Consider the following 13,517-nt stretch of genomic DNA (forward strand, 5'->3'; position numbering starts at 1 on the left):
TTGGGCAAGACACGTCACCCGTTGCCTACTGGTGGTGGTCAGAGGGCCCGGTGGCGCCAGTGTCCTGCAGCCTCGCCTCCGTCAGTGCGCCCCAGGGTGGCTGTGGCTACATGTAGCATGCTCCAAAGCAGAGAGGGTGCTTTAAATCTCTGAAAAATCCTAAATGACAAATCAATATTTTTCCTAAATTCTGTCTTTGGAGCTTGTTCATTGGTTGGTTGTTATATATGTGAGTTGTTCTCGCTCTCTCAAGAGGATATTTTTGGATGAGCCCCTGGAGAGCGAGCATCCTTTTCTAACATATTCTGTGTCTGTCTCTTTCCTTGTGTGTCTTCTCCTCTTTTGTTTGTTTCTCAGACTTGTGAGCAGCCATGACAAAGTCCTACGAATTCAACTGGGAGAAGCACCTGCCTGAGTTCATGCAGGAAGGCGCCTCTTTCGACAGGTTTGATGAGGTAAATATGACACGTTCCTGGATTGAGTAATTGATTAAAAATAAGAGGCTTTTAGTATTCTCAGTGAAGTGATGAAAGTTTAACCAATGCTAAGCTATCTGTTTGTAAGTGTTCCCTGCTGATACCACCATGGATTATTTGCTCTACCCTGTTATCATCCTGGACCTTAATGACGGTGCCCGGCTCAGTCATTAGTTGGACAAATGCACACATCCACACACGGAGCAGAGTCTTTGTTTTCATACATTTAGAATACTAAACTTTAAATGAAGTTTTAGTCTCTAAATGTAATGATTTATATTATGCTGCCTTTGTTTTTGTTTTTTTCTCTCAAAAATATCCAAGACGGGTCCACAGTGCAACAATGGAAAGACATTTATATTCCCACACCATGAGTAATACAAGCACACACACATACACACAGAACAGAGGCCTCAGTTTATATCATCACTGGTGTAGTCACAGTTCTAGCTGTAGACAGGCCACATTGATCAGGCTCATTAAGATGCTTCGGCATGGCGACTGCTTGTCCGCAACACGCCCACTGAGGGTCTTAGGTAGCACACTATAAAAAATTATGCACATGCTAAAAAAGTTTTAGAATAGCCATAATTCCAAAGAAAATTGGTTTATGTAAGGACCAATTTTAGAAATGCACAAAGTGGGGAAAGGCGTCAAAATGGGTGTGCCTGCATAACTGTTTATCTGTCTGACTCTGAGAACAGTGCTGCTTTCATATACAGTCACTCAGGCGTGCAGAAGCTCCACTGCGACGTGACATCATTGCTTTATTATATGCCCTAACCCACTGTAAGAAAAACCTGCGAGTGCTGATAAAAGTAAATGATAAGCTTAGAGGCTTTTGATTACCGGTTCTCAATTCCAGTGCCTAAAGATGCTGTAGCAAAACATAAAGACAGATTTTCAATTAAGATGTCCCAAAAAATAAATAAGCTCAAACAGTGTTGTAAAGAGGAGTTGTGCAACTCTTTTAATGAGCTACAGGAAACGTCCTGTGGAGGCTCTGCTGCAGCAAAAGAGGATTTACACGAGCCACGTGAGATCTCTTACTTTTTCACTACAGTGTGAAATAGAGCCCGACCGATTATAGGATTTTAAAGGCCAATACTGATACAGGCATGTGGTGATTTAAAAACCCAATATGGCGATATATCAGCTAATTTTTTTTCTTTCAGACAAACAAAACTTAACAAATGTTTGGGAAATCTGTTTATGTGCAGTTATTTGTTTACTCTTTAACACTGTGGCCAACTGCTTGGATCATTGCAACATGTGTTGCCAACAGTTGCAGAGTGCCCCCTCATGGACGAACTGTGCAACATCAACACACAAAACATAGTTGAAGGGTGTTTCTTCTATTTCTTCTTTAACCTCTTAGGACCTGGCATCCACATATGTGGACATCACATTTTGGGTTATTTAGACTAAAATACTCAATTTTGCTCTACAAGGGCCTGATATCCACTTACGAGGACATTATACTGCTACTGTTCTATCAAAATTTTAAACGAATATCCTCATATGTGGCTCTGATTTTTCTTAAAAACAAAAATAAGGTAAAAAACATTACATTCATCGGGCCCCAATCAGCCCAAATATCAAAGAGAAATTAAAAATGCATGTCGTGGAAGAGTTCAGGTCTTAGGAGGTTAATTTTGTCATTTTAATTTTTTGGCCATTATACATACTGATAATCAGCAGAGCGACAAATAGCTAAAATTGGCTGATCATATCGGCCAGCTGACATATCGGTCAGGCTGTAGTGTGAAATCTGTTATTGTTGTTTAATATTTTTAGATTGATTGATTGTATATGTGACTTAAGAAGCATTCCTGCTAGGTTATTCTGCCTGTACTGGCTCAGGACCCAGTTTGGAGCTGCACAAGGAGGATGCAAAACACCACCACAAATAAAAAACAGAAAAAATGTGAGCTAGAAAATATAAATAGATCATTTAAAAGCTTTCTTAAAAAAAAATATTTTAAAGTTGAATTATAACCGATAAATGCTCAGTTACAGCCACAAGCAAATTCATTGCTTCCATATATATTTGTATGCACTTGCATGTATGTGACCACCATGTATATATATTTTTTTGCCCACATTTCCTCAGACAAACTTAATCAGGACACCTAGCTAGGACATTGGACGAGCAAAGGCAAAGTGTGTCACAGTCACGCACACACACACGGACCTACATGTACCCCTGCACACATCAGGAGATCCCCTCAGTCCTCTCCGTTTATGTGGGCATCAGCGGCGGGAGGAGGATCCCTCTTAGGCAGAGAAAAAAGCTTGCGAGTGTACGGAAAGGCATCATCAAATCCAAAGCCATGTCACAGTGAGCGGTGAAACTGGGCCAGCATGCTTCTGAACAGAGTCCTCAGTGTGTTGCTGCTGTGAATTTGAGCCAAGCTTAGACAGGACAAGGTTAGGTCTGGCCTGAATGGTAATAAGGTCAAGCTCTGTCAGTCGGTTAAAATGAATAATGACACTTGGGACGTACCACTCCCCTCTTAATGCTGTGAATTTTTCTCATTAATGATTATATTCTAGACAATATCAACTCAAACTGATGCATCTCAGGAGAAAAAAACAGCGCTGCAGTCCTTCATTCATAAATCAATAGTTATTTTGGTTGTCAGCTCATGTTCCTCGCTGTTATCGTAAACACGAAGCAGCAATGTGTCTCATTTATAAAACACCGTCAGTCATACTTTGTGTCAGTGTGGGCATGTGTTTGTGTTTGTGTGAGCAAAGCACTGCTGCCTGGAAATTACAAAGGATGCGGGGCGCAAGCATCTCAGTGTGCAAAAAGCATATGCTAAACAGCATGGATTTTATTTTTTGCCACAAGAACAGTCTCTAGTGACTGAAGCCCCACCGAGTGACAGATGGTAGTGGCAGGTAATGTGCATGTGGGTCAGTGTGCCTGTATGTGTGTTTGTACGAGTGCAATTCAAAGCTTCATAGGGGACAGCTATCGTTATATAGAGCCTCTCAGCTCATATCGTTACATAAGATGGCTTTCTAAAACAACTTAAGGTCCCCAGGATGCTTTCTTTGCCATCTTATTCATATCCTCGAATAGATGGAGATGTTTCCAAGTTTGCATCTCACTCTTTGTTTTTCTCTTTAGCTCTACACTCTGTAGTGTACTATGGATTTTCAATAATTAGTTTGCATCCTTTAATGAGATATTTCATATGAGTTTGTCCTCTTTAAGAGTCCAGAGGCATTGAGGTAAAAGGTGAAAGATATCCTATGTAATCCATTATGCAAATAGTCAAAGAGCTTCCTGTGTGTGTGTGTGTGTTTCGTTCATTATCTCACTGAGTGGAAATCAATCATTTAAGATCTGGTTGATGTTTGGTGTCCATGGAAACTATGCAGCCTCATATTGACGGCTGATGAAGGTAGACTGAGACGAACGAGACAGAAAACACACATAAGCATTTACAGTCATGGCGCAAAGAAAGTACAGCCTCTATAACTTCTAAGGTTTTACGTATCGAGGCATAATAATAATAATAATCTAACAAAATACAAAAACTAAACTGTCATTATTTATTTAATGATAACTAAATAAATAAATACAACTAAATGCTGGATTCCTTCCATTACTGCTTGTTTTGCAGCCACGGGACCTGAGCGCTTTAGTAGACGGATGAGTTCATGGTCGAGTCACTGACTGCAAAGTATTTTAAAATCAAATGTGAGGGCACCTGTGTGACAGATAAAGCTCTGCTTAAACTGGGTCATGGAACAGGACTGTGATCACAAACACAGCAGCAATTCAAAGATTCACCAGAATGACGGGAAAAAAAAAGAAAAGAATCAAATTGTTGCAGTGACCCAGTCAGAGTCCAGACCTCAACCTGGGTTAAATACTGTGGTGGGATTTGATTCCCACAAACCTCAATGACCTAAACAAGTATAAATAGTAAGACATAATTCCTCCACAACAATGTGAGAGAACGATAGTCATAGAGAAGATGATTTTATGTACTGATACTGACAAAAAGGTGAACTTTTGTTTTTGACTGTACTTGTTAATAGCATCATATATCATATTTATAGATACAGCTCTTAAGCCTAAACTGGGCAGATTAATTATCACTTTCTAATATTGATTTGGAAATTTAGACCAAGGGTAAAAGACCTCACAATGATCTGAGGATTCAAAATAAGAGGCACGATCACACATAATTTTAGATTTACTACAGTAAAGCTAAAAGCAGTGGAATGTGATACTGTTGTATGTCCTCAACAGTTGAGGTTTATCTGAAACCATCTCGAGGTGGCTGTATATCTAACACCGAACACTCTGTCAGTCTTCATTCAGATGAAAGAGAGTCAAGCTTTTATCTGCATTTACAGCAGTCTCACTGTTTCCTAAATGGAAATAAGATTATTCTTGTGAGGGTTTTTTGAGGGTTTTAGATGTCAGGGTAAGAGCCATGTAAGAAGCCAGCACAGCCCTATTTGCAGCTGCGTATCTCACAGTAGCAACATCCTGAAATAATAAATCACGTGTGTATGAGTGTGTACATGAGTGTGTTACACTGTTCCCTACTGCTAATATTAGAGTGACCCAGCAGCCTTCTCCTATTCTAGTTTATTTCTCTCTTATGTTTTTAGCTTTCTCAGATGTGTTGTTTGAGTGGAGTGGGGCAAAAATACACATATTTGTCGGCACACACACACACACACACATCTTCCAGCTGATTGAATTGATGGTAAGATTGTTTGGGTAGGACAAGGTGGCTAAGGTTAGTCGATTTCCTCCACCAACACTCCTGTTGAATGATGTGTGCAGTAGCATCACAGTAGCTAGGCTAATACACTTTTACCTCCTGTTCGTTTCTATAACCCGGAAATGTGTTCCAACTGCGTTGATGTTTGCATTTAACAGCTAAATTAATCTCACTGCGTGTTTGCCTTAGACAACAGGCTTCATCTCCCCTACGGGCAACCTGTGTGTACATACTGAGCGTATTTGTGCATTCTTTGTGAAAGTATGTTTGAGTGTGTGTTCTTAGGCAGGCAGGTATATCTTGTAAAATGAATACGAGCTACATCTGGTTGTCTGATTGCATAATTCCTGTGTTTGTTAAACAGGTCGACTGTTTAATGTCTTGCTGTGTCAAATAAAACCTTTGATTAATACGGCCTCATTGCTTAGAAACAATCATTTTTCCTTGCTGCAGGACCCCTACATCTTTGAGCCCAACTGCCACATGGAAGTGGACGAGTACGGCTTTTTCATCACCTGGAAGAGTGAGGGAAAGGTACGACTTCCACATCATGACCTGTGTGTATTCTAGGAATTTCGAGAGGATCCTCTAAATAGAAATGTATAAGACAGGATCCACATGGAGTAGGGAAAGTATTTAAAAAGGAAGAGTTAGTTGTTTTGATTTTTATCTGTACTTCTGACCATTTGACTCTGAAAAAGGTATATGCAAGTAAATAAAAACTCTATAAATGAAGCACGTTAAACATATGTATATTATAAGAAGCTTAAAATATAGAGAAAAGATTTGAGTGTAAGTACTAGCATTTAGGCTAATACTGATTAGCATTGGGCAATAGACAATGTTTATCAGATGTTTATCCGATAGATGGATTAATTTGTTGCAGATATGTTCAGTAGCTCTTGTTGGATTATTTTAAACTAGCTAAGATGAAGCCTAGCATATAGGACCTACAGCTGGCTGTGCGAGTACTAAAAACTGCAGTTTTTAGTACTCGCATGGTCTCATTTTCCAGCCACTGGATTATAACATTCCTGATTTTTCTTTGCCACTGTCTAAAAACCTCTATGACGTGCATCTGAAGTCCCTCTACTTGGAAAAATATCTCTGATTAGGATGATTTGTTTTCCCATTTAGTGGTTTTAGAAATAGTTCGGTGGCACACTATTTGTGTATTTCTCAGAAAGTTCCGAAAATATACAAGCATGCACCGAACTTTCATAACTTCCATTTTACTGCTAAAATTTTGCAAATCTTGCAATAATTTCCTCCCCCAGAGTTACAAATAGACTAGCAGCATTCATTTCATGCACACCTTCTCCTGAGTCAGGTTGGGCCCCAAAGGTGATCAGGCCTCTTCAACTGATGTTACAAACTGCGGCAGTATAAGTTTGTCTGTTTTTGGGAGCCCGCCAATGTGCTGGGACCCCAAGCAGCTGCATGCCTGGTGGCAAAAAGCATCTCTGCAACAGTCCAACCTGTTAATCTGTTTATCCTCATATACTGCAGACTCAAACTTGGTAATTAAATCAAATAGTGTGAAAACAGCTATTCTCAACGCACAAAGGACTCTTCCTCATTTCTGGGTCGTAATCACCCATGTTGCTGAGAGGTTGTGGTGCTTGTGCTTTGCTGACCATTAGAAATTGTTTTTCTTCTAGACTTTTATTCTCCCCCTCTTCATCTACTTCTTTTTTCCCTTTCTTTCCACCGTTTTTGGTCTCCTACAGGAAGGTCAGGTTCTGGAGTGTTCTCTCATCAACAGTATTCGCGTCGGTGCCGTCCCAAAGGTAAGAACTCAGGAGAGACGATTTCTTCACTTCTGCCTTCACAAAATTCTCACACTCACCCTCCGCATCAAACACTCCATCTTTTAGTCCCACAGAGGCACTCCCGGTAAAATCTAGAGACACTGCCACTTCAGGCTATTATTCATGCCTAAATTAGCCAAGGCTACAATGGCTTTTTCTATCAATATAATGACTGTTTTGGGACTCCCGGTTGAGTTCTTACTGCTGAGATTTGCTTTCAAATACAGATTCACACAGGGCACTAGCAGAACAAAAACATGAAATATTCAGCTCATCAATATTTATACAACTCTGAGTTTCGCCACAGGTTCTTACTGAACTTCCTCGCAGCTGTGGATTGTGCTTTTGACCGAGAGAGTAGTATTGAAAAATTGTTCTTTCAGCCACTGTGGTGATGTGCTGTCAGAAAACCGCTGGGTTATGGAGTTCACACTACAGGATCAAAAGATCAACAGTATAAGATGTTCTGTCTCCGTCAGAATGACTTTTCCTTATCCCATAATAGGAAACGGTCTCTAAAATAGCCATGATGCCCAGTGAATTATTACAGGTGGCAACCAATCAGTTTTCTATTTAGCAGTTACAGAGGCAGATATGCACAAATCCAAACCACATGGTTCCTCCGTATATTAAATATCGATTCATGCTATGTAGCCTTGACAGTGACACATTATATTGTGGTATTTAGCGTCATACCAGCTATATGAATTATGAAAGCTATTACTGGAATATCCATGCGCATGCTGCCTTCTAATTTGTATGCAAACCAATGAAGCCACTGAAATGCAGAAGCCTAACAGGAGAGTCTCAAGTCACACTGCTGACAACAGATTGGAGCGCCTTTGTTTGGTCCTGTGTGGCTGTCTTTTTATGTACGTATGTGAGGGCACGTATATAGATTCTGCAGTCTGATGGCGGCTCATGCGCCGTATGCTGTTCTGTACAGTGCAGACGACTGATAACCGGGCTTCTCCTCAGAGGCTAACATGGTTACACAAGCCTGGAGAGCTGTTTCAAGTAATCCAATGAGAGAGACGAGATGAATGGGACTGGATGATTGCAGGCTGAGATTTTAAAGTGGCATAGCCTGTTGCCTGTTGCTGTTAATTCAATCACGTAACATATAAGCATTACTATCTTCCATGGTGGCAGACAGGAAATCTGATTGAGAAGATGAGAGAGGAAGGAGTGGTGTTTTTGATAGCGAGAAGTGGATTTTCTGTTAAACTGATAAAACAGACATTAAAGTTATATCAGACTAAGGTGTGCTGGGATGTATTTTGTTCTGAGAAAAAGAACTAAAGGTCTATAAATGTTGAAATATTTCCCCTGCTTAAACTTAAAGCAGCAGAAATGCTTTCAAACATCTAAAGAGCTTGCTCTGTTGCTTAATTATTCTATCTTATCTTTTTTTTTTTTTAAGCTTTATGTCTAGGTCTCCGTCTTAGCATGTAATTTTGATCAGCTATCTATCCATCATTTCTATACTAATCTCTGCCTTTGATGCTGTGTCCTCAGGACCCTAAGATCCTGTCGTCATTTGAGGCAACTGGAAAGACAGAAACAGACTTGGAGGGTTGCATCATCTGCATCTGCAGTGGCACAGACCTGGTCAATCTCAACTTCATGTTCATGGTGGCAGAGAACCCAGAGACAGCCAGGGTAAATGCATGCCCTCCCCATATTTCTGCTGCTTTATACAAATGATAAAGATGGAGTGCTGACCTTGAGATTTAATTGGAGTGTTGCAGTTTGAAATATTTTGACGATATAACAGATGTAATGGACAGCTGTGTATGCCAATATACCATGATTTTCTTCACTCACCGTATACCTTTCAGTGACAAAAGGCACTTATGTAGCTTCTGGCTAATATCTAACTTGTGACACTTTTTGAGCGCATCATAGGTTAAAAAAAGGTGTTTTGATGAATTTAGATGGTTTTAATCAATGGCCACAAAGCATATGTTGTCTGGACAAATATTCATTGCAAACTCCATAGACTGTATGTAAAAGATGTAAATGATATAGGCACCATGACGTCACCCATCCGGTTGTAAAGTCCTGTTTTGATGCCTTAAATATTAGCATTTGGGGCGTTTCTGTTTTGTTTTTACAAGTTGTCAACCAATCATAGGACAATGGTTAGCAAAATGCATGTATAGATTGTATGTGTGCATCATGCTAAATACTGATACCTTCTAATTAGTGCCAAGTGATACACACACCCACAAAACAAACTAGAAACTAGAAAAAACTAAAAAAAAAATTCTTGTGTCCCGTTTGGATCTTTAGCCATCAGAATTGTTGTCTTAAGGCCAAGAAAGATGCCAAGCGGATTTATTTTACCAAGTGGATCATCATGGCCTTGCCATATTGGTCCATTTGATTGACCTTTATTATAATTATGAATTGATTTTATTTTCGGTTGCTACAAACGGGAAAAAACTAAAAGTTTTACTTAGCAAAACAGGAACTTCTTTAGATGGCTCTTGATACAATTAATCACACAGCATTAAATGATGTTCCACAAGTCACCCAGGCCACAGACACACGTGAGTGACGTGACTCCTACCAAGCAGTTAGTTGGATTGGTGTCCACCTGTCAATCTTATCAGTCAGGCACTTAGCTTTAAGGTGAAACAGACCTAAAACAAAAATGACCCACACAGAGCTGTTATGGATGGGTAACTATAGACCAAAGTTATAGTTTTTTTTATGTCTGTCAGGTTGTGAAATTTGACATTTTTGTTGGGAGTCTAAAGGGAAAGAGTCACGTTGGGCGTCTGCCTCGTGTGGCCACTTATGGAAGTACAGTTTTTGGTACTTTGGCTTGTGTGGATTTTTAAACCTTGAAGGTTGGTGCTTAGTCCCGTCCAGGCATTATCCCGTGATAGTGTCAGATACCTGCTATCCTGCAGCCTTCCCTGTTTGCTCTGCCTACTCATACTGTACATATTAGAGCTCTAAAGCAGAGAGCACAGTGAGGCTGCTTGTAAGAGCTTAACCACTACTTCATTTTTCTGCCCTCGAGGTAAACTCTGCTTAGCAACTGTCTGAGTAATTTAAACATTTCCACAACAATGTAGATGTAAAGATTAAAAGACCACCCAGCCAACAGATTCTCAATTAAGAAAGGAAAGCCAAGGTTAATATGCCAGCTCCTACACAAGGCCTTGATTCATTGAATAAATAGATGCATCTGGAATGATTCACAGCATCTCTGTTCTGTATTCCTCCTGCTGCTTTCGCTGCTGCTTTTCTCTTGTTGTCTTGCACTTCTTCATTGTTCTGTATTTGAAGAATGAGCCACTTGGATGAGCCCCAAAAATAACCTGCTACTTTTGGCATAATACAAAAACATCACAGTAAGAGAAATTAAAGTCAGTGTTTATTATACTTCAAAAAAGGTGTTTTTTTCTTCTTTTTTCCCCCCCTTGACTGAGTCCTATAAAAAGACTCCAAGTAGGAATATCTGGTTAGTCTCAATACTCGTTTCTGTGGAAGGAAAGAAGTTCTATTAGTTCCTGTTCAACACACAGACAATACTTCTTTGTCATTTCTATGCTAGCTTTGGTATTTTCATAGGCTATGTTGACAGCATGCAATATAATGAACATGACCATAATTGTGCTCAATCATTTTGGTAAAGGTGAAGATTTGGGATGAAAAGAAACTCTACATGTCCTCTAAAGATATGAAACCAAAGGAAGAACCACTTTGTCACCTCGAGTAAGTTTTCTCAGCCTGACAGATGTCGGCCAGATTAGCTTAAAACATATGACTTATGCTTTATTTTCTTTTAAACACAATTGCAAATAATAGTTTGTCATTCACAATAGTTTGCTGAGAAAAATTAAGAGGTGCCACAAAACAACAAGAATGACTGAAAATCAAAGCACCACGCTAGCCTTGACTAAAAGTTTTTGATATTTGTCACTGACTTTCCTACATACTCGATGCAAATGACAGTCAGTATAATTTTCAAGTCTTCAATTTTAATTGAACAAACCTCCCAAAAATAAAACAACACAAAATGCTCTGTTCCGAATTATTATGCACAACAGAGTTTCAAAACATTTTATTGTTTGTAAAGAACTGCAAATGGTCATTTGTTGAATTTGCAACATTAAAAGGTCATATTTACTGAAACTAAAAGCTATTTAGATCAAAATGTCTTAACAGGCCGAGTTGCATGTTAGCATAGGACCCCTTCCTTGACATAACCTTCACAATTCTTGCATCCATTGAACCAGGAGAATTTCTGGTTGGATTTCTTTGTAAGATGTCAGAATCGCCTCCCACAGCTGCTGTTTTGATGTGAACTGCCTCCCACCCTCATAGATCTTTTGCTTGAGGATGCTGGAAAGGTTCTCAATAGGGTTGAGGTCAGAAACCACAGGAGGAAGGATGGAAACCACACCATGAGTTTCTCTCCTTTTATGCCAATAGCAGCCAGTGCCACAGAGGTGTTGTTTGCAGCATGAGATGGTGCATTGTCATGCATGAGAATAATTTTGCTATGGAAGGCACTGTTCTTCTTTGCGTACCATGGAAGAAATGGTAAATGGCAACTCTACATACTTTGCTGAGGTCATTTTCACACCTTCAGGGACCCTAAAGAGGCCGACGAGCTCTCTCCCCATGATTCTGGCCCAAAACATGGCTCTGTCACTTCCTTGCTGATGTCGCAGGCTTGTTGAGACATGGTGGCCATCCACTACATCATCCATCGGGACCATCCAGGGTTACATGGCAAATTAGTAAACAAGACTGTTTGAAAATTAACCTTCATGTATTTCTTGGCCCACTGCAACCGTTTCAGCTTGTCAGTTTTGGTTAGGGGTGGCCGAATGGCAGGTTTATGCACAACTGTAAGCCTCTGGAGGATCCTGCACCTTGAGGTTCATGGGACTCCAGAGGCTTCAAATATCTCTTTGCAGCTTTGTAATAGCATTTTAACAGCTGCTCTCTTAATCCGATGAACTTGTCTGGCAGAAACCTTCCTCATTATGCCTTTATCTGTGCAAACCCGTCTGTGCTCTGAATCAGCCACAAATCTCTTCACAGTACGATGATCCTGCTTAAGTTTTTGTGAAATATCTAATGTTTTCATACCTTATCCAAGGCATTGCATTATTTGACACTCTGCAGCAGAGATTGTTTTTCTTTCCATTATTGCTTTAAACTTGTGGCATGCTTAATAAAGTGGAACATCCTTCTTAAGTAGACTTCCTTTAATTGGGCTCATCTGACAAACTAATTATGTCTGAGATTGATATCAGTGATCCAAAGAGCCCTGAGACACAACACTATCCATGAGTTTAACTGAACACAAAAAAATTGAGTGTTTATGACACTAAAATCCTATTTGCATAATAATTTTGGAGCACGGTGTACATAATGTTTTTGCAGATGTCAGTTTGTAGGAAAATTTAAAATCACCAGTAGCTTTAGAACAAGCTGGGGGGTTTTGTTTTTTTGAGCACAGATCTGTTATTTGGCACCACTGGATTGGTGTTTATTCATTTCCCATGAGAGGGTGTTTTTTTGTTTTTTGTTTTTTCCCTTCCTGCTGGTGGGTGTTATAACTGCTGTTTGTGCCACGGGGCTGCCAATGATATTCATGCAGCAGCCCACAGCAGGGAGCACAAACACAAACACGTACACTCACAGGTTAAAATACATGAGCACGTCCCCCACAGTCAAAAACACGGTCCCTCTTTATCTCTCTCGCGCGCACACATAGACACAAACGCACCGCGACACCATCAGCACCCCTCCCAGCATGCAGGTGGCCCTACAGTAAAGAGCAGGCCTCGATAGATGACGGAGATATTTACATCAGCGCGCTGCTTCGTGAACACCACGGGCCCAAACAGACTGTTCGTGCTGCACGAGCCATCGCATTTAATGTTTTTATAATGACACCAGTAGAAATTTGTTGTGCAAGTGGAGGAGGGTTTAGCACAAAGAGGGACCGACATTCAGAGAGGAGGCTCAGAAGTGTTCGGATTATCAGTGGCCTTTACATGGATGCATGAGGCAGCATATTCATGGGCAGTCACAGGCCTTCTCTAGCTGTTTGTTTATCATCACTCCTTGTAGCCTTGCAACAGGTCGCTGTTTATCGCTGTGTGTGTGTGTTGTTAATGATGGTCCTGCCAAGGCTCCTATCACAAGACTGTTGATTAAAGAGCAATTCATTTGCTTGTTTATTTCCCCAAAGACATTCACCTCAAACTGGGTGCTCTTTTGAATGCTATGTAATTTGTAATTTGTTCAGTGGTTTTAAGTGGCAGGAGTGTGAATACGTGCGCGTGTGTGTCCTCAATACTTGTGCTTGTTTGTTTGCAGAAGTGGATCGAGGGTTTGAGGTCAGTGATTCACAACGTTAAGGCCAACAACGTCTGTCCAATGACATGCCTCAAGAAACAGTGAGTGCAGTTCGCAGCACAGTTGTAATTGTTGTT

General features: G+C 40.3%; 1 protein-coding gene and 2 long non-coding RNA genes across 4 annotated transcripts in view; 1 reads left to right on the forward strand and 2 right to left on the reverse strand.

Annotated features, from left to right (window-relative positions):
* Positions 1-13,517, reverse strand: part of LOC146501351 (uncharacterized) — a 191,311-nt gene that overhangs the window by 66,434 nt on the left and 111,360 nt on the right. The window lies entirely within an intron of this gene.
* plcb4b (phospholipase C, beta 4b) overlaps positions 1-13,517 on the forward strand; it is a 74,329-nt gene that overhangs the window by 41,125 nt on the left and 19,687 nt on the right. For both annotated transcript variants that reach the window (XM_085133670.1, XM_085133672.1), the window contains exons 4-8: positions 358-455; positions 5,687-5,767; positions 6,964-7,023; positions 8,563-8,706; positions 13,402-13,481. In XM_085133670.1, the coding sequence (XP_084989796.1) occupies positions 372-455; positions 5,687-5,767; positions 6,964-7,023; positions 8,563-8,706; positions 13,402-13,481 (449 nt within the window). In that variant the 5' untranslated portion in view covers positions 358-371. The remainder of the gene's footprint in view (positions 1-357; positions 456-5,686; positions 5,768-6,963; positions 7,024-8,562; positions 8,707-13,401; positions 13,482-13,517) is intronic.
* Positions 9,144-13,407, reverse strand: LOC146501353 (uncharacterized). The gene is made up of 2 exons (XR_014869532.1): positions 9,494-13,407; positions 9,144-9,301 (listed from the first exon to the last, which is right to left on the reverse strand). It is a non-coding gene; the product is annotated as an uncharacterized LOC146501353 (long non-coding RNA).

Source organism: Neolamprologus multifasciatus, chromosome 15 (genome assembly GCF_963576455.1).
Source record: "Neolamprologus multifasciatus chromosome 15, fNeoMul1.2, whole genome shotgun sequence".
Taxonomy (NCBI): domain Eukaryota; kingdom Metazoa; phylum Chordata; class Actinopteri; order Cichliformes; family Cichlidae; genus Neolamprologus; species Neolamprologus multifasciatus.